Raw genomic sequence first — 27,231 nt, 5'->3', positions numbered from 1 at the left:
CTCATGTACAGCAACAACCTGGGGAATAGTTACATGGGAAAGGAGGGGGGATGAATGGGCCAATTGTAAGCGTGGGATGATTAGGTGACTGTATGAGGGACAGTTTGGGAATTTAGCCAGGACACCAGGGTTACCCTTATGATAAGTGTCATGGGGATCTTTAGTGATGACAGAGAGTCAGGACACCCATTTTAACATCCCTTCTAAAAGACAGCACCCTACACAGGGCAATGTCCCCAATCACTGCCCTGGGGCATTGGGATATTTGTTTTAGACCAGAGGAAAGGGTGCCTTCTACTGGCCCTCCAACACCACTTCCAGCAGGATCTGGTCTCCCATCCAGTGATCAACCAGGACCAGCCCTACTTAGCTTCAGAAACAAACCAGCAGTGAGATGCAGGGTGGTTTGCTGCTGGCTTACCGACACCATACAGCAGGCGTCCCATTTTCTCAGTCTATTTATAAACATTCAATCCCTAGATAATCAAACAATATACATTTCAAACTAACTGTCGTTCTATAAAACCAACACTGTAATGTTAGATTAGATAGTGGTTATGAGCTATCATAACGAGTTTACATGTCTCCTCTTTAAGCTGTTTCTGAGAGTCCCTCTCTATACACAACATGTCTCCCCTAAGAGTCCTGTACAAACTGTTTCTAAGGGCTGTCTACATGTCAGATTAGATCAGTGTTTCTCAATCCTGGTCCTGGGGAGCCAAAGGGGTATACCTTTTTGTTATTGCCCTAGCATTTACACACTTTAATACTAATACCAGGGTGGCAGGTAGCCTAGTGGTTAGAGTGTTGGCCTAGTAACTGAAAGGTTGCAAGATTGAATCCCCGAGCTGACTAGGTAAAAATATGTCGTTCTGCCCCTGAACAAGGCAGTTAACCCACTGTTCCCCAGTAGGCCGTCATTGACAATAAGAATTTGTTCTTAACTGACTTGCCTAGTTAAATAAAGGTTAACAAAAAAAATCAGCTCATCATGAAGCCTTTCGATTAGAATCAGGTGTGTGAGTTCTAGAACAATAACACAAAAAGTGCACCTCTTTGGGTCCCCAGGACCAGGATTGAGAAACACTGCATTAGATAGTGGTTACTATGACTATGAAATATGGTGACCCTTGTATAACGTCAACACTACATGTCTTTTCTCCTGTGAACGTCTTCCACAACTGTCTCCTAAAGGTTTGTCTTCAAACATGTCTTCCGTGAGGGTACCAGCTGTGTTTACCCCCCTTGTTAATGTACAGTATATATCATGGAGCAAGCACTCCACTGGAGGACACTCTGCTCAGAGTGTCATTAAATACATAGCCAGCCCTTAGACATCAAACCATCCGTCACACTTTAAACTAATAAACATAGACCAAAGGTACGTACAGTGCCTTCAGAAAGTATTCATACCCCTTGACTTATTCCACATTTTTGTTGTGTTACATCCTGAATAATTTTTTAAAATTAAATTTGGTGGTTTTTTTCACACCCTTCTACACACAATACCCCATAATGACAAAGTGAAAACATGATTTTAGATTTTCTTTCAAGTTTATTGAAAAATGACATTCAGATATATCAAATTTTACGTAAGTTTTCACAACCCTGAAAATATTTTGGGAATATTTTGATCCTGTACAGGCTTCCTTCTTTTCACTCTGTAATTTAGGTTAGTGTTGTGGAGTAACTACAATGTTGTTGATCCATCAGTTTTCTCCTAGCACAGCCATTAAACTCAGTAACTGTTTTAAAGTCACCCTTGGCCTCATGGTGAAATCCCTGAGCGCTTTCCTTCCTTTCCTTCCTCTCCGGCATCTGAGTTAGGAAGGGTGCCTGTATCTTTTCAGTGAGTGTGTGTATTGATACACCATCCGAAGTGTAGTTAATAACTTCATCATATTCAAAGGGATATTCAATGTCTGTTTTTTGTTGTTGTTGTTTTTTTAACAATCTACCAATGGGTGTCCTTTTTTGCGAGGCATTGGAAAACATCCCTGGTCTTTGTGGTTGAAACTGTGTTTGAAATTCACTGTTCGACTGAGGGACCTTACATATAATTGTATGTGTGTGGTACAGAGACGAGGTAGTCATTCAAAAATCATGTTAAACACTATTATTGCACACAGAATGAGTCCATGCAACTTATTTTGTGACTTGTTAAGCAGATGTTTACTCCTGAACTTATTTAACTTGCCATAACAAAGGCGTTGAATACTTATTGACTCATTTTTAATTAACCTGTAAAAAAATGTCTAAAAACATAATTCCACTTTGACATTAAGGGGTATTGTGTGTAGACCAGTGACCCCAAAAATTAACTTAATTTAATCAATTTTAAATTAAGGCTGTAACACAACAATATGTGGAAAAAGTCAAGGGGTGTGAATACTTTCTGAAGGCAATATATGTATGACATGTATACCATTGCTGAGTAACAAAACCTAGCCATACTGCCAGCCACGACCTTGCAGATCTGAGAGGATTGTATAAGTGGAATCATTAAGGATTACACCCATTCTGAGAGCAAGTCTGCATTTATAAATTCTGCTTATATCCCTCCAATCCCAGAACACCTAGAGTTGCTAGGAAGTAGATAGTCGGCAGGGGGGCTAGGGGATCGATTTAGTTCATTCAGAATATACGTTATGTTGTTCTAGTCCCTTTTCATTCAACATAAGACACCAATAGTATGGTTAAGAGTTAATTAGTTCTTCTGGATTTGCAGCTGTTGCAGAGTTTACTGACTGCACTTGTAAAACTTTCAATGTGATTCAAAGCCAAGCCAGCCCTCCTCTGTCTCTCAGTCAGGCAGCTCACCTCACCGCTAGTCACTTCTGAGTGTTTAGCAAACAGGAACTCTCCCTAACATCCTGTTACATGACATCATTAGGGAACACTCTCCAAAGAGTCGACAAACACTGTTACACCCTGTATGCTATAAACGAGACCTGGAAAGCAACGCTCAATTCAAAACTAAACCCAGGAAGGAACACAAAGCTTTAAAGGCAACAGCACTCTGTTTGAGTAATGAATCAAATGAGAGGGAGAGAGGGAGAGAGAGAGAGACAGAGAGAGAGAGAGGCAGGCTTGTGACAGCTGACTGGGGCCTCTAAGACAAGTATGTTAACATATTGTTGAATTTTTTTTTTACCTTTATTTAACCAGGTAGGCTAGTTGAGAACAAGTTCTCATTTGCAACTGCGACCTGGCCAAGATAAAGCATAGCAATTCGACACGTACAAGAACACAGAGTTACACATGGAATAAACAAACATACAGTCAATAATACAGGAGAACAAAAGAAAAGAAAAAGTAGTGAGTGCAAATGAGGTAAGATAAGGGAGTTAAGGCGATAAATAGGCCATGGTGGCGAAGTAATTACAATATGGCAATTAAACACTGGAATGGTAGATGTGCAGAAGATGAATGTGCAAGTAGAGATACTGGGGTGCAAAGGCGCAAGATAAATAAATAAATAAATACAGTAGGGGGATGAGGTAAGTAGATAGATGGGCTATTTACAGACGGGCTATGTACAAGTGCAGTGATCTGTGAGCTGCTCTGACAGCTGGTGCTTAAAGTTAGTGAGAGAGATATGTAATCAGTAATCAAGGAAAGTATCCAACAAGCAAGTGTTTACATTCTAGCCCCTCCCTCTAAACAAGGTGAAGCATTCTGTCCTTACTGTGTTGTTGAACCCCCCCCTCCCTCTAAACAAGGTGAAGCATTCTGTCCTTACTGTGTTGTTGAATCCCCTCCCTCTAAACAAGGTGAAGCATTCTGTCCTTACTGTGTTGTTGAACCCCCTCCCTCTAAACAAGGTGAAGCATTCTGTCCTTACTGTGTTGTTGAACCCCCTCCCTCTAAACAAGGTGAAGCATTCTGTCCTTACTGTGTTGTTGAATCCCTCCCTCTAAACAAGGTGAAGCATTCTGTCCTTACTGTGTTGTTGAACCCCCCCCTCCCTCTAAACAAGGTGAAGCATTCTGTCCTTACTGTGTTGTTGAACCCAATCCCTCTAAACAAGGTGAAGCATTCTGTCCTTACTGTGTTGTTGAACCCCCCCCTCCCTCTAAACAAGGTGAAGCATTCTGTCCTTACTGTGTTGTTGAACCCAATCCCTCTAAACAAGGTGAAGCATTCTGTCCTTACTGTGTTGTTGAACCCAATCCCTCTAAACAAGGTGAAGCATTCTATAGTTACTGTGTTGTTGAATCCCTCCCTCTAAAAGAGGGTGCAGCTCAATATTAGGAAGGTGTTTCCTAACGTGTTGTACACTCAGTGTACGTACACTACTTTCAAGTATTTAAGTTGCGCAGCTTAAGTATTAGACATGTTCAATTTTGACCCAGGTCTCTATGGTAACAAGTAGCACAACAAAACAACATGGACTCACAGTTTCAGGTTGACAGTCGGACTCCCCGACTTCGTACAAAACCACATCTTTGATAAACACGGCAATGGCTTTCAGTATGAACGCCACAAACAGGTTCATGTGGATGTAGTTTCTGGTGCAGTGCAACTTCCTGTTGAACAACATTACAAATATGCATATCAGTTTATAGCAGTTATATCACATTTATTTGATCATGTTATCCTATTTTATTTCCTTTTAAATGTATAACAGGACTACATTTTTGACAGACATTAGACAACTATACTGCCCTACCAAGGAAAAAGGGCAATAACTGCTCATTTGGTCTAAAATGAGTTAACGTCATTTTTTTTGATACATTAAATACATGCTTAATCATGTGGACAAGTATCCTGCCTCTATTGTATTGTGTTTTGGAGAAAATTAGGGGTCGTGTTAGCAGTAACTGCATAAAGTTACTGTGAAACCAAGGTAAATAAAAAGCAATTTTTCTCAGTTAAAAGCTATGAGCAGTTACTGCCTTTCTGCTTGGTATGACAGTATAGTACTACCACCGCGACCAAACATTTCCAAAACCAAGGTATTCAGGCATTATTTGATAAAGCAGCATGTCCGTCATGCTTCTCTTCCTTTTCTTTGTGTTATAGGTATTATACAAATGGAATACCACCTCTGTGTAACATTTCCAAAACCACTTATAATACTGTACATTTGATAATATGTTGTCCTGTTTATTCCCTTCAATACTGCCACTGTGACTAACATTTCCCAGACTTAAGTCTTCATGTTGGCAAATATTGTATTGTATTGTAAGAGCCTCTAACAGAAGTGATAATCAGATTGGGGTTCAAACTATAAGAACCTATAACAGAAGTGACAATCAGATTGGGGTTAAAACTATAAGAACATATAACAGAAGTGACGATCAAATTTGGGTTAAAACTATAAGAACATATAACAGAAGTGTTGATCAGATTGGGGTTCAAATGATCAGAGCATAGTGGGTGTAAGTGTGGTGACAGACAAGGCAGCTTCCCCTTGTTGTCAGAGTATTGTGTCACAAAGTCTACTTTATATAAACAACACTGTGTGTTCCGTACACCTGTGATGCTCTGACCCTCCAAACTGTTGCTCAGGCCAGAAATATGTTAGTTAGGGGCCTCTGCCATCGCATCGTAAGACCCCTTGGAGTAAACACAACACACACACACACACACACACACACACACACACACACACAGACACACACACACACACACACACACACACACACACACACACACACACAGTTAAATGAAGTGTGTGATGCTTTAAAAGGCCTACTGGGAAGCCAGGCCACTTAACATTTAATTAATGATCAGAACTCTGTCATTCTCTGTCTTCCTCTTCCCCCCCCTCCTCAACCCTCCTCTTACCCTTCCTCTCCCCCCTCTTCTCATCCTTCCTCTCAGTGTGTGAGTGTCTTTGTGTGTGTGTACCACAGGATCACTTACAGTAGTGAAGTTTACGACAGGATATGTCCTTTTGTTAACCACTCCAGTGTTTGAGAGATGGTACAACGCCACATTATGGCATTTAGAAAACCTGTTCTACCCAGGTGTCGTAGTGTTAAATGGGGTGTAGGAGACACCATAAAATCATCATCAAACTGACCAAAAGGACATACTGTGAAATGCTGCCTGTGTAAAAGAGGCAGGGGTTATCGTCACAAAGCTTGAATGAGCGAGCTGGAAGAGATTCTTCTGCATAACGTGCCATAACTAAGGGATAAACGCACCTGTTCTGTACATTAATAATGGACGATGCAAGGTAATGTACAGAACGGAGGTGTTTATCCCGTTTATACCACAGTAATGTACAGAACGGAGGTGTTTATCCCGTTTATACCACAGTAATGTAGAGAACGGAGGTGTTTATCCCGTTTATACCACAGTAATGTAGGGAACGGAGGTGTTTATCCCGTTTATACCACAGTAATGTAGAGAACGGAGGTGTTTATCCCGTTTATACCACAGTAATGTAGAGAACGGAGGTGTTTATCCTGCTTATACCACAGTAATGTAGAGAACGGAGGTGTTTATCCCGTTTATACCACAGTAATGTAGAGAACGGAGGTGTTTATCCTGCTTATACCACAGTAATGTAGAGAACGGAGGTGTTTATCCCGTTTATACCACAGTAATGTACAGAACGGAGGTGTTTATCCCGTTTATACCACAGTAATGTAGGGAACAGAGGTGTTTATCCCGTTTATACCACAGTAATGTAGGGAACGGAGGTGTTTATCCCGTTTATACCACAGTAATGTAGAGAACGGAGGTGTTTATCCCGTTTATACCACAGTAATGTAGAGAACGGAGGTGTTTATCCCGTTTATACCACAGTAATGTAGGGAACGGAGGTGTTTATCCCGTTTATACCACAGTAATGTAGAGAACGGAGGTGTTTATCCCGTTTATACCACAGTAATGTAGAGAACGGAGGTGTTTATCCCGCTTATACCACAGTAATGTAGAGAACGGAGGTGTTTATCCCGTTTATACCACAGTAATGTAGAGAACGGAGGTGTTTATCCCGTTTATACTACAGTAATGTAGAGAACGGAGGTGTTTATCCCGTTTATACTACAGTAATGTAGAGAACGGAGGTGTTTATCCCGCTTATACCACAGTAATGTAGAGAACGGAGGTGATTATCCCGTTTATACCACAGTAATGTAGAGAACGGAGGTGTTTATCCCGCTTATACCACAGTAATGTAGAGAACGGAGGTGTTTATCCCGTTTATACCACAGTAATGTAGAGAACGGAGGTGTTTATCCCGTTTATACCACAGTAATGTAGAGAACGGAGGTGTTTATCCCGTTTATACCACAGTAATGTAGAGAACGGAGGTGTTTATCCCGTTTATACAACAGTAATGTAGAGAACGGAGGTGTTTATCCCGCTTATACTACAGTAATGTAGAGAACGAAGGTGTTTATCCCGTTTATACCACAGTAATGTAGAGAACGGAGGTGTTTATCCCGTTTATACCACAGTAATGTAGAGAACGGAGGTGTTTATCCCGTTTATACAACAGTAATGTAGAGAACGGAGGTGTTTATCCCGTTTATACCACAGTAATGTAGAGAACGGAGGTGTTTATCCCGTTTATACCACAGTAATGTAGAGAACGGAGGTGTTTATCCCGCTTATACTACAGTAATGTAGAGAACGGAGGTGTTTATCCCGTTTATACTACAGTAATGTAGAGAACGGAGGTGTTTATCCCGTTTATACCACAGTAATGTAGAGAACGGAGGTGTTTATCCCGTTTATACCACAGTAATGTAGAGAACGGAGGTGTTTATCCCGTTTATACCACAGTAATGTACAGAACGGAGGTGTTTATCCCGTTTATACCACAGTAATGTAGAGAACGGAGGTGTTTATCCCGTTTATACCACAGTAATGTAGAGAACGGAGGTGTTTATCCTGCTTATACCACAGTAATGTAGAGAACGGAGGTGTTTATCCCGTTTATACCACAGTAATGTACAGAACGGAGGTGTTTATCCCGTTTATACCACAGTAATGTAGGGAACAGAGGTGTTTATCCCGTTTATACCACAGTAATGTAGGGAACGGAGGTGTTTATCCCGTTTATACCACAGTAATGTAGAGAACGGAGGTGTTTATCCCGTTTATACCACAGTAATGTAGAGAACGGAGGTGTTTATCCCGTTTATACCACAGTAATGTAGGGAACGGAGGTGTTTATCCCGTTTATACCACAGTAATGTAGAGAACGGAGGTGTTTATCCCGTTTATACCACAGTAATGTAGAGAACGGAGGTGTTTATCCCGCTTATACCACAGTAATGTAGAGAACGGAGGTGTTTATCCCGTTTATACCACAGTAATGTAGAGAACGGAGGTGTTTATCCCGTTTATACTACAGTAATGTAGAGAACGGAGGTGTTTATCCCGTTTATACTACAGTAATGTAGAGAACGGAGGTGTTTATCCCGCTTATACCACAGTAATGTAGAGAACGGAGGTGATTATCCCGTTTATACCACAGTAATGTAGAGAACGGAGGTGTTTATCCCGCTTATACCACAGTAATGTAGAGAACGGAGGTGTTTATCCCGTTTATACCACAGTAATGTAGAGAACGGAGGTGTTTATCCCGTTTATACCACAGTAATGTAGAGAACGGAGGTGTTTATCCCGTTTATACCACAGTAATGTAGAGAACGGAGGTGTTTATCCCGTTTATACAACAGTAATGTAGAGAACGGAGGTGTTTATCCCGCTTATACTACAGTAATGTAGAGAACGAAGGTGTTTATCCCGTTTATACCACAGTAATGTAGAGAACGGAGGTGTTTATCCCGTTTATACCACAGTAATGTAGAGAACGGAGGTGTTTATCCCGTTTATACAACAGTAATGTAGAGAACGGAGGTGTTTATCCCGTTTATACCACAGTAATGTAGAGAACGGAGGTGTTTATCCCGTTTATACCACAGTAATGTAGAGAACGGAGGTGTTTATCCCGCTTATACTACAGTAATGTAGAGAACGGAGGTGTTTATCCCGTTTATACTACAGTAATGTAGAGAACGGAGGTGTTTATCCCGTTTATACCACAGTAATGTAGAGAACGGAGGTGTTTATCCCGTTTATACCACAGTAATGTAGAGAACGGAGGTGTTTATCCCGTTTATACCACAGTAATGTACAGAACGGAGGTGTTTATCCCGTTTATACCACAGTAATGTAGAGAACGGAGGTGTTTATCCCGTTTATACCACAGTAATGTAGAGAACGGAGGTGTTTATCCCGCTTTTACCACAGTAATGTAGAGAACGGAGGTGTTTATCCCGTTTATACCACAGTAATGTACAGAACGGAGGTGTTTATCCCGTTTATACCACAGTAATGTAGAGAACGGAGGTGTTTATCCCGTTTATACCACAGTAATGTAGAGAACGGAGGTGTTTATCCCGTTTATACCACAGTAATGTAGAGAACGGAGGTGTTTATCCTGCTTATACCACAGTAATGTAGAGAACGGAGGTGTTTATCCCGTTTATACCACAGTAATGTAGAGAACGGAGGTGTTTATCCCGTTTATACCACAGTAATGTACAGAACGGAGGTGTTTATCCCACTTATACCACAGTAATGTAGAGAACGGAGGTGTTTATCCCGTTTATACCACAGTAATGTAGGGAACGGAGGTGTTTATCCTGCTTATACCACAGTAATGTAGAGAACGGAGGTGTTTATCCCGTTTATACCACAGTAATGTAGAGAACGGAGGTGTTTATCCCGCTTATACCACAGTAATGTAGAGAACGGAGGTGTTTATCCCGCTTATACTACAGTAATGTAGAGAACGGAGGTGTTTATCCCGCTTATACTACAGTAATGTAGAGAACGGAGGTGTTTATCCCGTTTATACCACAGTAATGTAGAGAACGGAGGTGTTTATCCCGTTTATACCACAGTAATGTAGAGAACGGAGGGGTTTATCCCATTTATACCACAGTAATGTACAGAACGGAGGTGTTTATCCCGTTTATACCACAGTAATGTAGAGAACGGAGGTGTTTATCCCGTTTATACCACAGTAATGTAGAGAACGGAGGTGTTTATCCCGCTTTTACCACAGTAATGTAGAGAACGGAGGTGTTTATCCCGTTTATACCACAGTAATGTACAGAACGGAGGTGTTTATCCCGTTTATACCACAGTAATGTAGAGAACGGAGGTGTTTATCCCGTTTATACCACAGTAATGTAGAGAACGGAGGTGTTTATCCTGCTTATACCACAGTAATGTAGAGAACGGAGGTGTTTATCCCGTTTATACCACAGTAATGTAGAGAACGGAGGTGTTTATCCCGTTTATACCACAGTAATGTACAGAACGGAGGTGTTTATCCCGCTTATACCACAGTAATGTAGAGAACGGAGGTGTTTATCCCGTTTATACCACAGTAATGTAGGGAACGGAGGTGTTTATCCTGCTTATACCACAGTAATGTAGAGAACGGAGGTGTTTATCCCGTTTATACCACAGTAATGTAGAGAACGGAGGTGTTTATCCCGCTTATACCACAGTAATGTAGAGAACGGAGGTGTTTATCCCGCTTATACTACAGTAATGTAGAGAACGGAGGTGTTTATCCCGCTTATACTACAGTAATGTAGAGAACGGAGGTGTTTATCCCGTTTATACCACAGTAATGTAGAGAACGGAGGTGTTTATCCCGTTTATACCACAGTAATGTAGAGAACGGAGGGGTTTATCCCGTTTATACCACAGTAATGTACAGAACGGAGGTGTTTATCCCGCTTATACCACAGTAATGTAGAGAACGGAGGTGTTTATCCCATTTATACCACAGTAATGTAGAGAACGGAGGTGTTTATCCCGTTTATACCACAGTAATGTAGAGAACGGAGGTGTTTATCCTGCTTATACCACAGTAATGTAGAGAACGGAGGTGTTTATCCCGTTTATACTACAGTAATGTAGAGAACGGAGGTGTTTATCCCGTTTATACCACAGTAATGTCCAGAACGGAGGTGTTTATCCCGCTTATACCACAGTAATGTAGAGAACGGAGGTGTTTATCCCGTTTATACCACAGTAATGTAGGGAACGGAGGTGTTTATCCCGTTTATACCACAGTAATGTAGAGAACGGAGGGGTTTATCCCGTTTATACCACAGTAATGTACAGAACGGAGGTGTTTATCCCGCTTATACCACAGTAATGTAGAGAACGGAGGTGTTTATCCCGTTTATACCACAGTAATGTAGAGAACGGAGGTGTTTATCCTGCTTATACCACAGTAATGTAGAGAACGGAGGTGTTTATCCCGTTTATACCACAGTAATGTAGAGAACGGAGTGTTTATCCCGCTTATACCACAGTAATGTAGAGAACGGAGGTGTTTATCCCGCTTATACTACAGTAATGTAGAGAACGGAGGTGTTTATCCCGCTTATACTACAGTAATGTAGAGAACGGAGGTGTTTATCCCGTTTATACCACAGTAATGTAGAGAACGGAGGTGTTTATCCCGTTTATACCACAGTAATGTAGAGAACGGAGGGGTTTATCCCGTTTATACCACAGTAATGTACAGAACGGAGGTGTTTATCCCGCTTATACCACAGTAATGTAGAGAACGGAGGTGTTTATCCCGTTTATACCACAGTAATGTAGAGAACGGAGGTGTTTATCCTGCTTATACCACAGTAATGTAGAGAACGGAGGTGTTTATCCCGTTTATACCACAGTAATGTACAGAACGGAGGTGTTTATCCCGTTTATACCACAGTAATGTAGAGAACGGAGGTGTTTATCCCGTTTATACTACAGTAATGTAGAGAACGGAGGGGTTTATCCCGTTTATACTACAGTTGCCAAAGAAAATAATACTAACATTTGTTTGTTGATGGTTTCATTTATATAAGGAAAATCATGCTTTCTCATCTTTTGGTTGCTAGAGACACGACCCAGCCTTCACCTCGCTTAGCTCGATATGTACGGATGTGACCCAGTCGTTAGTTCGATATTTATGGACGTGACTGTAACGATGTGCGCTGAGAGTCGGAAGCAAGTTCAGGGAGTGAGTGTTTTAATGAATTAACGGAAGATAATACAAAACAAGAAACTCAAACAGCACACAGACATGAAACAGAAACAATGACGCCTGGGGAAGGAACCAAAATGAGTGACACATATAGGGCAGGTAATCAAGGAGGTGATGGAGTCCAGGTGAGTGTCATTAACGCGCGATGGTGACAGGTGTGCGCCATAACGAGCAGCCTGGTGACCTAGACCCATTCGGGGTCTGCACCTTTGGGGGGGGGGGGGGTACTGTCACGTCCTGACCAGTAAAAGGGGTTATTTGTTATTGTAGTTTGATCAGGGCGTGGCAGGGGGTGTTTGTTTTGTGTGGTTTGGGTTTTTTGGTTTATGTTCTACATTTTCTATTTCTATGTGTTTATATAGTTTTTCTATTTCTATGTTGGGGTTTTGGTAGGACCTCCAATTAGAGACAGCTGGTTGTCGTTACCTCTAATTGGAGGCCATATTTAAGTGGGTTAGTTTTCTCTTGTGTTTGTGGGTGGTTGTTTCCTGTTTAGTCTGTGCACGGGACTGTTTTCGTCGTTTGTTTTGTTTAAGTGTTTTACCTTTAATAAATAAGAAGATGAGCACTTTACCCGCTGCATTTTGGTCCACTCCTTATGACGAACGTTACAACGTGACCCATTTGTTACTTTGATATTTACTGACTTGACCCAGTCGTTATTCCGATATTTATGAACGTGACCCAGCAGTTAGTTTGATATTTATTGACTTGACCCAGTCGTTATTCCGATATTTATGGACGTGACCCAGTCATTAGTTTGATATTTATTGACTTGACCCAGTCGTTATTCCGATATTTATGAACGTGACCCAGCAGTTAGTTTGATATTTATGGAAGTGACCCAGTAATTAGTTTGATATTTATGGACGTGACCCAATCATTTGTTCTTTATGTTCTGTTGCAATTTTCGCTGGCAATGTTCTTATCCCTCGCTTGCTAGCTAGCCAGCTAGCTACAGCTAATACAGTCATGACCTCTGCAGACAGAATAACAGCAATGTAGCTGTTTTCTATTGACAGTCATTTGGATACATCCATAACAATGAGCTGATGATACCCTATTTAGACTGGCACAGCTAGAAGTCAGGACACGCAACAGATCAGGTCATTGCAGCACGGCTGGTCCTTAGATGTACACAGAGAGCTAACATTAGTTAGGTCATCTATAAGTCTATGCTAGGTAAAGCTCCGCCTTATCTCAGTTCACTGGTCACGATAACAACACTCACCCGTAGCACACGTTCCAGCAGGTATATATCTCACTGATCATCCCCAAAGCCAACACCTCATTTGGCCGCCTTTCGTTCCAGTTCTCTGCTGCCAGTGACTGGAACGAATTGCGAAAATCACTGAAGTTGGAGACTTTTATTTCCCTCACCAACTTTAAATATCAGCTATCTGAGCAGCTAACCGATCGCTGTAGCTGTACATAGTCCATCTGTAAATAGCCCACCCAATCTACCTACCTCATCCCCATTTAGTTTTTATTTTATTTACTTTTCTGCTCTTTTGCACACCAGTATTTCTACTTGCACATCATCATATGCTCATTTATCACTCCAGTGTTGATCTGCTAAATTGTAATTATTCGCTCCTATGGACTATTTTTTGCCTACCTCGTTATGCCTTTGCACACACTGTATATAGACTTTCTTTTTTTTCTACTGTGTCATTGACTTGTTTATTGTGTTATTGGCTTGTTTATTGTTTACTCCATGTGTAACTCTGGGTTGTTGTCTGTGTCACACTACTTTGCTTTATCTTGGCCAGGTTGCAGTTGTAAATGAGAACTTGTTCTCAACTAGCCTACCTGGTTAAATAAAGGTGTAATAAAATAATTTAAAAAATGTAAAAATGTATAATATGCATGTCAATCCCTCAAAGTGGAGGAGAGACTTCATCACTTATTGTATTAATGAGAGGTATTGACATGTTGAATGCACTGAGCTGTATGTTTGAATTACTGGCACACAGCTCAGACACCCATTCATACCCCACAAGACATGCCACCAGAGGTCTCTTCACAGTCCCCAAGTCCAGAACAGACTATGGGAGGCGCAAAGTACTACATAGAGCAATGACTATATGGAACTCTATTCCACATCAATTAACTGATGCAGCAGTAAAATTAGATTAAAAAACAGATAAAAATACACCTTATGGAACAGTGGGGACTCTGAAGCAACACAAGCATAGGCACAGACACATGCATACACACACGATAACATACGCACTATACACACGCGTACACATGGATTTTGTGTAGCTATGTGGTAGTAGAGTAGGGGTCTGAGGACACACACTTAATTTGTTGGGAAATATGTTGTGAATATATTGTAATGTTTTAAAAGTTGTATAGCCATAATAAATACAAAATACAAACACTGGTCATTAAGAGGAGATCGCATTGCATATCAAAACACAAGGCTAGAAGCTAGCAAAATATACTGCTCCAAAAAATAAAGGGAACACTTAAACAACACATCCTAGATCTGAATGAAAGAAATAATCTTATTAAATACTTTTTTCTTTACATAGTTGAATGTGCTGACAACAAAATCACACAAAAATAATCAATGGAAATCCAATTTATCAACCCATGGAGGTCTGGATTTGGAGTCACACTCAAATTTAAAGTGGAAAACCACACTACAGGCTGATCCAACTTTGATGTAATGTCCTTAAAACAAGTCAAAATGAGGCTCAGTAGTGTGTGTGGCCTCCACGTGCCTGTATGACCTCCCTACAACGCCTGGGCATGCTCCTGATGAGGTGGCGGATGGTCTCCTGAGGGATCTCCTCCCAGACCTGGACTAAAGCATCCGCCAACTCCTGGACAGTCTGTGGTGCAACATGGCGTTGGTGGATGGAGCGAGACATGATGTCCCAGATGTGCTCAATTGGATTCAGGTCTGGGGAACGGGCGGGCCAGTCCATAGCATCAATGCCTTCCTCTTGTAGGAACTGCTGACACACTCCAGCCACATGAGGTCTAGCATTGTCTTGCATTAGGAGGAACCCAGGGCCAACCGCACCAGCATATGGTCTCACAAGGGGTCTGAGGATCTCATCTCGGTACCTAATGTCAGTCAGGCTACCTCTGGCGAGCACATGGAGGGCTGTGCGGCCCCCCAAAGAAATGCCACCCCACACCATGACTGACCCACTGCCAAACCGGTCATGCTGGAGGATGTTGCAGGCAGCAGAACGTTCTCCACGGCGTCTCCAGGCTCTGTCACGTCTGTCACATGTGCTCAGTGTGAACCTGCTTTCATCTGTGAAGAGCACAGGGCATCTGTTTCTGACCGTTTGAGCAGACACATGCACATTTGTGGCCTGCTGGAGGTCATTTTGCAGGGCTCTGGCAGTGCTTCTCCTGCTCCTCCTTGCACAAAGGCGGAGGTTGCGGTCCTGCTGCTGGGTTGTTGCCCTCCTACGGCCTCCTCCACGTCTCCTGATGTACTGGCCTGTCTCCTGGTAGCGCCTCCATGCTCTGGACACTACGCTGACAGACACAGCAAACCTTCTTGCCACAGCTCGCATTGATGTGCCATCCTGGATGAGCTGCACTACCTGAGCCACTTGTGTGGGTTGTAGACACCGTCTCATGCTACCACTAGAGTGAAAGCAGCGCCAGCATTCAAAAGTGACCAAAACATCAGCCAGGAAGCATAAGAACTGAGAAGTGGTCTGTGGTCCCCACCTGCAGAACCACTCCTTTTTTGGGGTGTCTTGCTAATTGCCTATAATTTCCACCTGTTGTCTATTCCATTTGCACAACAGCATGTGACATTTTTTGTCAATCAGTGTTGCTTCCTAAGTGGACAGTTTGATTTCACAGAAGTGTGATTGACTTGGAGTTACATTGTGTTGTTTAAGTGTTCCCTTTATTTTTTTGAGCAGTGTAGTTTGTGCTATCAAACCTGCCAATTTGACAACCGAATTCAAAAATATCAGTTGCTGAAAACAGCTGGTCAAACTAGAAACATGTGGGAGGATTTGACAACATAGCTCCACTAAACTAGAAACATGTGGGAGGATTTGACAACATAGCGCCACTAAACTAGAAACATGTGGGAGGATTTGACAGCATAGCTCCACTAAACTAGAAACATGTGGGAGGATTTGACAGCATAACGCCACTAAACTAGAAACGTGGGAGGATTTGACAGCATAGCGCCACTAAACTAGAAACATGTGGGAAGGTTTGACAGCATAGCGCCACTAAACTAGAAACATGTGGGAGGATTTGACAGCATAGCGCCACTAAACTAGAAACATGTGGGAGGATTTGACAGCATTGTGCCACTAAACTAGAAGAATGTGGGAGGATTTGTCAACATAGTGACACTAAACTAGAAGAATGTGGGAGGATTTGTCAACATAGTGACACTAAACCAGAAGAATGTGGGAGGATTTGACAGCATAGCACCACAAAACTAGAAACATGTGGGAGGATTTGACAGCATAACGCAACTAAACTAGAAACACGTGGGAGGATTTTACAGCATAGTGCCACTAAACTAGAAACATGTGAGAGGATTTGACAGCATAGTGACACTAAACTAGAGACGTGGGAGGATTTGACAGCATAGCGCCACTAAACTAGAAACATGTGGGAGGATTTGACAGCATAGCGCCACTAAACTAGAAGAATGTGGAAGGATTTGACAACATAGTGACACTAAACTAGAAACATGTGGGAGGATTTGACAGCATAGCGTCACTAAACTAGAAACATGTGGGAAGATTTGACAGCATAGCGCCACTAAACTAGAAACTTGTGGGAGAATTTGACAGCATAGCGCCACTAAACTAGAAACATGTGGGAGGATTTGACAGCATAGCGCCACTAAACTAGAAACATGTGGGAAGATTTGACAGCATAGTGCCACTAAACTAGAAGAATGTGGGAGGATTTGACAACATAGCACCACTAAACTAGAAACATGTGGGAGGATTTGACAACATTGTTTCACTAAACTAGAAGAATCTGGGAGGATTTGTCAACATAGTGACACTAAACTAGAAGAATGTGGGAGGGTTTGACAGCATAGCACCACAAAACTAGAAACATGTGGGAGTATTTGACAGCATGGCACCACTAAACTAGAAACATATGGGAGGATTTGACTGCATAGCGCCACTAAACTAGAAACATGTGGGAGGATTTGACAGCATAGCGCCACTAAACTAGAAACATGTGGGAATATTCGACAGCATAGCACCACTAAACTAGAAACATGTGGGAGGATTTGACAGCATAGCACAACTAAACTAGAAACGTGAGGGAGGATTTGACAGCATAGCGTCACTAAACTAGAAACATGTGGGAGGATTTTACAGCATTGTGCCACTAAACTAGAAGAATGTGGGAGGATTTGTCAACATAGTGACACTAAACTAGAATAATGTGGGAGGATTTGACAGGATAGTGACACTAAACTAGAAGAATGTGGAAGGATTTGACAGCATAGCACCACAAAACTAGAAACATGTGGGAGGATTTGACAGCATAGCGTCACTAAACTAGAAACTTGTGGGAGGATTTGACAGCATAGCGCCACTAAACTAGAAGAATGTGGGAGGATTTGACAGCATAGCGCCACTAAACTAGAAACATGTGGGAGGATTTGACAGCATAGCGCCACTAAACTAAAAACATGTGGGAGAATTTGACAGCATTGCGCCACTAAACTAGAAACATGTGGGAGGATTTGACAGCATAGCGCCACTAAACTAGAAACACGTGGGAGGATTTGAGAGCATAGTGTCACTAAACTAGAAACATGTGGGAGGATTTGACAGCACAGCACCACTAAACTAGAAACATATGGGAGGATTTGACAGCATAGCGTCACTAAACTAGAAACATGTGGGAGGATTTGACAGCACAGCGCCACTTGCGTCATGACTGCAACAGTAGGCACCAGAGAAATTCATGTTCATCTCTCACCACGTTAGGTCATCAGATACTTATTTTCTTTTAAAGGAAGAATCCTACAAAAGGTATTGAGAACACATTCATAGGCAATACTATACACTTAAAAAAAAAAAAAAAGTAGTACAGATTTAAAAGAAAAACATTAGTCTTAAATCGCAAACCACCGTGCCTAATATATTGCAGAGGAAAAACATCCTTAGAGTCTTTGCTGTTCCATATGTAAACACTCCCACGCTGCTCTAGATAAGCTATTGAGCAGCTGGTGATGTAAGCACAGTAAAGAATCCTACCTAAAAGTGCAGAGTAGGACGATAGCGATAGTGAGGGAGATGAGAGAGAGACTGTGTCCGATAGTGTAGCCTACTTTCACTGCCCAGTAGAACTCCCCCTGAGAGAAACACACAAGTAGACACATTAAAACACGTTACCTCTCACATCTCACGTTCAAAGCTAAAATCCGACAATTACAACAATTACAAAGAGTTCAACCTACCTCTGTTTTGGTAAAAAGCTGAAAGATGGGCCTGGAGAAATTTAACCACTCTCAAATTCATAGACAGAGCTATGGAAGCAAAGACTGACCATCCATGATATACAGTACAAAATTATATATTTTTATAAACAAGTTTATATTTTAGGTTCTGATGGGGTACGACAGTTGAACTAAGCTCATATTCTTCAAGAATCATGTTATATTCTTCAAGAATCAATGCATGTATTTAATGAATGTATACGTTAAAAAAATTATCTAGCAATAAGGATGATTTTTATTTATTTTATTTAACCTTTATTTAACTTGGCAAGTCAGTTAAGAGCAAATTCTTATTTACAATGGCGGCCAAACCCAGACGACGCTGGGCCAATTGTGCGCGGCCCTGTGGGATTCCCAATCACGGCCGGTGGTGATACAGCCTAGATTCAAACCAGGGTGTTGGTAGTGACACCTCTAGCACTGAGATGTAGTGCCTTAGACCGCTGCGCCACTTGGGAGCCCGAAATTCTAGATTTAACACATGGGCAAATCTATAATGGTCGAGCACTATCCTCCGACAATCACTTTTCTTTTTGATGTAATTCTAATTTCTGGATGAGGCTTAACATACAGGATACAATCTAGTTACGTCATATGATTGTGCAAAACACAAGGCCCTAATAATGGTACCCTATTCCCTAATGTAGAGCACTACTTTAGACCAGGCCCATAGGGCACCCTATTCCCTACTATAGTGGGAATTTAGTGCCATTTCAAATGTAGCCTTCATACATGCTCCTTTACTCTAGGGAGTAACATGGACGTCTGTTGGTATTGTAGCTCTATGTGGCCGACTCAGTTTGAATCCAGGCTGTCTGTGCACCACCAGACCATTTTAGCCCGCTGAGCTGAAGCCTGGGCATTAGCTCGGGGACCTAAACACTTCTTTATCGTAAAGTAAAAGCCATTGTCTTGTTATCACCGTTACACAAATACAAAGGTCACTGATTTATGAGCGTTGGTCAATAATGATTAGAAATGTATCGATGGATCTGTAAAAAAGACACTGGTTGCCATACCTACCGTGTCATCATCATCAACTTTGGTGATGTTGGCGTTGTACCCACAATTCAGTGCATAGGAAGCAGGGCTAACCTCAGACCAGCCATCACTGGTGCAGGTCTTCGACAGGTTACCTATATGACAGAGAGGACAGGTGTAACAGGTTACCTAGACGACAGAGAGGACAGGTGTAACAGGTTACCTAGACGACAGAGAGGACAGGTGTAACAGGTTACCTAGATGACAGAGAGGACAGGTGTAACAGGTTAACTAGACGACAGAGAGGACAGGTGTAACAGATTACCTAGACGACAAAGAGGACAGGTGTAACAGGTTAACTAGACGACAGAGAGGACAGGTGTAACAGGTTACCTAGATGGACAGGTATAACAGGTTACCTAGATGACAGAGAGGACAGGTGTAACAGGTTACCTAGACGACAAAAAGGACAGGTGAACAGGTTACCTAGATGACAGAGAGGACAGGTTTCACAGGTGACAGAGAGGACAGGTCTAACAGGTTACCTAGACGACAAAGAGGACAGGTAAAACAGGTTACCTAGACGACAGAGGGGGCAGGTGTAATAGGTTACCTAGACGACAGAGCGGACAGTTATAACAGGTTACCTACACTGTACTTGTTTTTACAGTAACTTACTGGCAGCCAGTTACCTGTAAGTCACTGTAAAAAAGGAGCAGTATGTTACGTACCATATTTTACGGTATTCAATAATGTTACTGTAATTTATGTACAGTACCAATAATGCTACTGTAGTCATTTTACAGTAACATACTCTTCCTGTAAAGACTTATTTGCATATTTCCCAGTGCCTTGCCTTTAAAATTAATTGTAGAGTTACCACCCATGACTGTTTTTGTTAGTGACAGAGACATAGTTGTTGCATTAATCCTTGTGCAGTCTTTTGGCCATGTGAGATTCTAAGTGAATAAGTTGTCATTAAAATTAAATTCTGGCAGAATTTCTCGGGACCCCACCCCAAATCTAATGACACAGCCTTAAAATCTGTAAATTTCGATTTTTACATCAACAAATAACCTTCAATTAATTACATGTTAATCTCTTATCAAAATGAAAGAAACCAATAAATAAAATGTACTTTTGTACTCTAAAACTTTTGTGTATTGTCTAGAATCCCCGAACTGACAAGGTAAAAATCTGTTGTTCTTCCCCTGAGCAAGGCAACAGATTTTTACCTTGTCATTGTTCCCTATTGTTCCTCAGGCGCCAATGACGTGCATGTCGATTAAGGCAACCCTCCGCACCTCTCTGATTCAGAGGGGTTGGCTTAGATACGGAATATACATTTCAGTTGAAGGCGTTCAGTTGTACAACTGACTAGGTATCCCCCTTTCCCTTTCCCATACAATAATTTGAACTCTAATTTTATTTTGGTCCCCCCCCCCCCCAATTTTTTTTACATTTATTTTGGCGACCTCACTGCAGTTCCTCCCCTGACATGGAATACCACTGCTTTAACACAATACATATTTCATAAGGCCATATAGTTTTACTCTTATACAGTGGTCTGAAACTCGGGATTTACAGGCCACATCATGCCTGCTATTAGGGCTGCAAATTTTTGTTAACTTTACCAAAACTTTCAGAAATCCTGGAAGAATCATCCAACTGGGATTTCTGGAAAAACCTGGGAGTTTCCAGAATTTTGCACAACCTTACCTAGTTATGTTATTTATCTTTGTGCAGCATAAGATTAATTAATCAATCAAAAACACAGATAAAACACAGATATGAAAAACAATTGTCAAACAATCTACCTGCATTACAGCATGCAGGGAACTTTGATAATGATTACAATTGTTTTACAGTTAACTGACTGCCAGTAAGTTACCGTAAACAAAACAGTTTTACGGTTACCAATGTTGTTACTGTAATCCATTGATGGTACCATTACTGTTATTGTAATCTATTGTAAGGTGTGGGGAAGGGGGAGAGTTGTTTGAATTCAGGCTAAGTGATGTTGCAATTCACCAAATTTTTCCAAGGGGCCAGTGTTTTACATATAGCTCATATTATGCTTGTCCATGGTTTACTTATAACAATGGATCATGATTTATTTGGTTTACTTATAACAATGGATCATGATGTATTTGGTTTACTTATAACAATGGATCATGATTTATCTGGTTTACTTATAACAATGGATCATGATTTATTTGGTTTACTTATAACAATGTATCATGATGTATTTGGATTACTTATAACAATGTATCATGATTTATTTGGATTACTTATAACAATCGATAACGATTTATTTGGTTTACTTATAACAATCGATAACGATTTATTTGGATTACTTATAACAATGGATCATGATTTATTTGGATTACTTATAACAATCGATAACGATTTATTTGGTTTACTTATAACAATCGATAACGATTTATTTGGTTTACTTATAACAACCGATAATGATTTATTTGGTTTACTTATAACAATCGATAATGATTTATTTGGTTTACTTATAACAATGGATCATGATTTATTTGGTTTACTTATAACAATGGATCATGATTTATCTGGTTTACTTATAACAATGGATCATGATTTATTTGGTTTACTTATAACAATGGATCATGATTTATTTGGTTTACTTATAACAATGGATCATGATTTATCTGGTTTACTTATAACAATGGATCATGATTTATTTGGTTTACTTATAACAATGGATCATGATTTATTTGGTTTACTTATAACAATGGATCATGATTTATTTGGTTTACTTATAACAATGGATCATGATTTATTTGGTTTACTTATAACAATGGATCATGATTTATTTGGTTTACTTATAACAATGGATCATGATTTATCTGGTTTACTTATAACAATGGATCATGATTTATCTGGTTTACTTATAACAATGGATCATGATTTATTTGGTTTACTTATAACAATGGATCATGATTTATCTGGTTTACTTATAACAATGGATCATGATTTATTTGGTTTACTTATAACAATGGATCATGATTTATCTGGTTTACTTATAACAATGGATCATGATTTATTTGGTTTACTTATAACAATGGATCATGATTTATCTGGTTTACTTATAACAATGGATCATGATTTATTTGGTTTACTTATAACAATGGATAATGATTTATTTGGTTTACTTATAACAATGTATCATGATTTATTTGGATTACTTATAACAATCGATAACGATTTATTTGGTTTACTTATAACAATGGATCATGATTTATTTGGTTTACTTATAACAATGTATCATGATTTATTTGGATTACTTATAACAATCGATAACGATTTATTTGGTTTACTTATAACAATGGATCATGATTTATTTGGTTTACTTATAACAATGTATCACGATTTATTTGGATTACTTATAACAATCGATAACGATTTATTTGGTTTACTTATAACAATCGATAACGATTTATTTGGTTTACTTATAACAATCGATAATGATTTATTTGGTTTACTTATAACAATCGATAATGATTTATTTTGGTTTACTTATAACAATCGATAACGATTTATTTGGTTTACTTATAACAATGGCTCATGATTGATTTGGTTGATGTGCCTTTGTAATGATATATGTTTGTTTTAATATAAAAATAGCATGGCTACAAACAAAGCAATGCATATAAAATAACAAAACAGGTACCAATTAACAAAGACTAAAATATAAAATGTATAATAACAATTTGCAAAAAAAACAACAAAAAACATTTTTGTTGGATGAGATGAGCTTGGACTTTGTTCTTTTTTGTATTGCATTCTATTATGAATATTCAAAAATACAGTAAGTGAAGCACTACTGTGTTTTATGTAGCATGATTTTATGGCCATGTCCTAAATACATCAAATATATTTCCCGGCCATTACATTTTTTTCACACAATGCAATGTCATTAACGGTAATCTACTGTATTCAGTTTATACAGTATGTTACTGTTGATTATACAGTAATATACTGTGTTAATTACTTTTTTTTTTTTTTTACAGTGTAGGTAACAGAATGTACAGTCATTTACAGGTGATTTCCAAAACCATACGTTTCCATATGTTCAGCTCAATCAAGTTAAATTACAATAGTTCAACAGAGCCCAACTCTGACATTTTTTTTTTTCCTGTATCTTTTTTGTTCTGTATCTTTCTGTATTATGCAATCTTCAAAGGAATCAAACCAAGTGTTGTGAAATCTCTTCTGCCTTCCCTCTCCACTGATCAACACAACAGTCGGCTCCAAGGAGCACAAAAACAAGAAACATTCTTGGTGAAATACTAGTGTTTCTTTTCGTCTTTAGATATCAGAGGCGCAACTTTTCCTTCCTTTTATTCAGATCCAATTATTTTACACAGAGAGTCTCACTGGAACATACTCACTTCAGCAAATTGAAGTCTTTACTGTCTGGAGGGGATATGATGGCCCCTGTTTTGCACTGAGGCTTACAGGTTCCGCGCGTGTGTGTGTGTGTGTGTGTGTGTTTTGTGTGTGTGTGTGTTGTGTGTGTGTGTGTGTGTGTAAAAATACAAATAAATAAAAAAGCTGTATTGTCACATCCAGCAGATAGGTGCAGTGTATTGTGTTGTTTTACAGGGTCAGCCATAGTAGTACGGCACCCCTGGAGTAAATTAGGGTTAAGTGCCTTGCTCAAGGGCACATCGGCAGATTTCTCACCTTGTCGGCTCGGGTATTCAAACCAGCAACCTTTCGGTTAGGCTACCTAAACCCCATCTGTTTCTTAAATTACACAGGACCATTCCTCAGACACCAAGATGCCATCGTCTAGTAATGAGTCTATGGGGACACACAGGGAAAGGGTTTACAGTACGGTCTATGGGGACACACAGGGAAAGGGTCTACAGTACGGTCTATGGGGACACACAGGGAAAGGGTCTACAGTACGGTCTATGGGGACACACAGGGAAAGGGTTTACAGTACGGTCTATGGGGGGACACAGGGAAAGGGTCTACACTACAGTCTATGGGGACACACAGGGAAAGGGTCTACAGTACAGTCTATGGGGACACACAGGGAAAGGGTCTACAGTACGGTCTATGGGGACACTCAGGGAAAGGGTCTACAGTACGGTCTATGGGGACACACAGGGAAAGGGTTTACAGTACGGTCTATGGGGACACACAGGGAAAGGGTTTACAGTACGGTCTATGGGGACACAGGGAAAGGATTTACAGTACGGTCTATGGGAACACACAGGGAAAGGGTTTACAGTACGGTCTATGGGGACACACAGGGAAAGGGTTTACAGTACGGTCTATGGGGACACACAGGGAAAGGGTCTACAGTACGGTCTATGGGGACATGGGGAAAGGGTTTACAGTACGGTCTATGGGGACACACAGGGAAAGGGTTTACAGTACAGTCTATGGGGACACACAGGGAAAGGGTTTACAGTACGGTCTATGGGGACACACAGGGAAAGGGTCTACAGTACGGTCTATGGGGACACAGGGAAAGGGTTTACAGTACGGTCTATGGGGACACACAGGGAAAGGGTTTACAGTACAGTCTATGGGGACACACAGGGAAAGGGTTTACAGTACGGTCTATGGGGACACACAGGGAAAGGGTTTACAGTACGGTCTATGGGGACACACAGGGAAAGGGTTTACAGTACGGTCTATGGGGACACAGGGAAAGGGTCTACAGTACGGTCTATGGGGACACACAGGGAAAGGGTCTACAGTACGGTCTATGGGGACACACAGGGAAAGGGTTTACAGTACGGTCTATGGGGACACACAGGGAAAGGGTTTACAGTACGGTCTATGGGGACACACAGGGAAAGGGTTTACAGTACGGTCTATGGGGACACACAGGGAAAGGGTCTACAGTACGGTCTATGGGGACACACAGGGAAATCATTGGATATGATCACAAGGATGAACACGAAGGAAAGAAACTGTGCTGTCTAGAAAGTTGTTCGTTCCTAGTGATTATTCACATATCAACACCACATTAGTTAATATCAACAGATCAGAACAAAACAATAGTACAACAGATGGATTGATTCGTGGATGTATTTGGAAAAATATATTTTTTATTAATACATAAGAGGCATTACTGAAGAAGGAATGGTTTGTACTTAATTGTTACCATCCTTCACTCACTACTAGAGAAATGTCAGCCACAAACACCCTATCCTTCAAGAGCTTCTCTCCCCCCACAGTAAACACAATATTATCACTACATTCAGGTAGGTTTGCTCATAGCAGAGCAGAGGAGTATACTGTACGAAAAAAGGAGGTTCAAGGAGTTAGCCAGCTAACGTGCCTAAGTATTATGAAATAACTTTGTATTTTTTATTTTTTTGAAAGAGAAGCTTGAAACGGGTCCATGGTCTAATTGTGTCAACAGTCACATCGAAGTTTATCTTTCTTTAATGAGCCAGAAAATCTGTAGTTATTTCTGGTTGTTTATCAAAGTTAGCTGGCTAACTCATTGATCCTGCTTTTGCAGTATACCCTCTCCAGTCTACAGCTTGAGTTGGAACAACAGGCAGCAATGTAGCAAGTTAGCTTGGAATTCTGTTGTTCATTTGGACAAGAATAATGTTGTCAAAAGCACAGCGTTCAATGCGTTATGTTGTTTTGGTAAAGCTGACAATGATGACGCAAGTAGCCTACATTGTAACGAAAAACGACCATTTATTTTGTCATTTTTGTTGTTGTATTATCAACAGTGCAATACTCTAAAACCTTTTACTGCAGCATACTATAAATTATGGTGCATTGTGGGAAAATTTCTGTATTTCAAATGGTACTGTAATTCCACCCAACAGAATACAGTACCGTACTGTATCTTTGGAGCTCCAAAAACCTTTTGACCACTAGTGGGTGCATGGTATTGTTGTTTTCATGAACATATTTTGAGGCGTGCCTTGTAAGAGGCTACATTTGTTGAACCTGTGAATGAGAATGCTGTACCAATTTAACTGCTATGTGGTTATAGTGAAACATCAATTAAATGTAAAATATATAAGGGACAGATTGGAGTGGCAGCAAGTCTTAAACCTTTTAATGGTTGTTAAGGCCTCTAAAAGTACAAGTGATATAAAACACCACTGTTCATTAATATGCTGTAATGTGTAAACACTTTGCCTAGCAGCCAACCTGCTTGCAACAATCCTTTTGCAATAACAGTCAAATACTGTGAAATACAAAACCCCTCACCCTCCAATGAATTTAATTTAATCATCCATTCATTCCAACGTTTTACAGTATATTATAGTCAATGTTATGGTATTGTACTGTGTGTCATTGCACAGTACTTGATTCAGTCACGTATTTATATTACAGTAGGTGTCCTGTAATATGAAATACAGAATTCTACTTGCTACTGAGCTGCTTGTAAATTACTGTCAAATTCATGGCAACCCTTTTACAGTGTTTTTACAATATAGGCTGGAGTACAAAATAGGGGGGGGAATATTCCTGCACCAGGTGTGTGTGTGTGTGTGTGTGTGTGTGTGTGTGTGTGTGTGTGTGTGTGTGTGTGTGTGTGTGTGTGTGTGTGTGTGTGTGTGTGTGTGTGTGTGTGGAGGGGGGGGGGATCCTTGCTGTAAACACAGAATGTGTAAAAACAGAATAAGCATAGAAACTATTAAACATGAGCAAAACAACAACAGGCAGAAGATATCTGCTCAGTTATCTCAAACACCAGGAAAGAGAGACA

The 27,231-nt window shown here is 40.5% G+C and overlaps 1 protein-coding gene across 9 annotated transcripts in view; it reads right to left on the bottom strand.

Annotated features, from left to right (window-relative positions):
* LOC115157578 (vasoactive intestinal polypeptide receptor) overlaps window positions 1-27,231 on the bottom strand; it is a 99,633-nt gene that overhangs the window by 22,149 nt on the left and 50,253 nt on the right. For all 9 annotated transcript variants that reach the window (XR_003868480.1, XR_003868481.1, XR_003868483.1 and 6 more), the window contains 3 exons: window positions 19,539-19,651; window positions 18,274-18,371; window positions 4,400-4,529 (listed from right to left, as the gene is read on the bottom strand). Coding sequence is in view for 4 of the 9 variants with exons in the window: in XM_029705960.1 (XP_029561820.1) it covers window positions 4,400-4,529; window positions 18,274-18,371; window positions 19,539-19,651 (341 nt within the window). In the remaining 5 variants the exon portion in view is untranslated. The remainder of the gene's footprint in view (window positions 1-4,399; window positions 4,530-18,273; window positions 18,372-19,538; window positions 19,652-27,231) is intronic.

Source organism: Salmo trutta, chromosome 21 (genome assembly GCF_901001165.1).
Source record: "Salmo trutta chromosome 21, fSalTru1.1, whole genome shotgun sequence".
Taxonomy (NCBI): domain Eukaryota; kingdom Metazoa; phylum Chordata; class Actinopteri; order Salmoniformes; family Salmonidae; genus Salmo; species Salmo trutta.
This window is presented reverse-complemented; position numbering and strand designations above follow the sequence as displayed.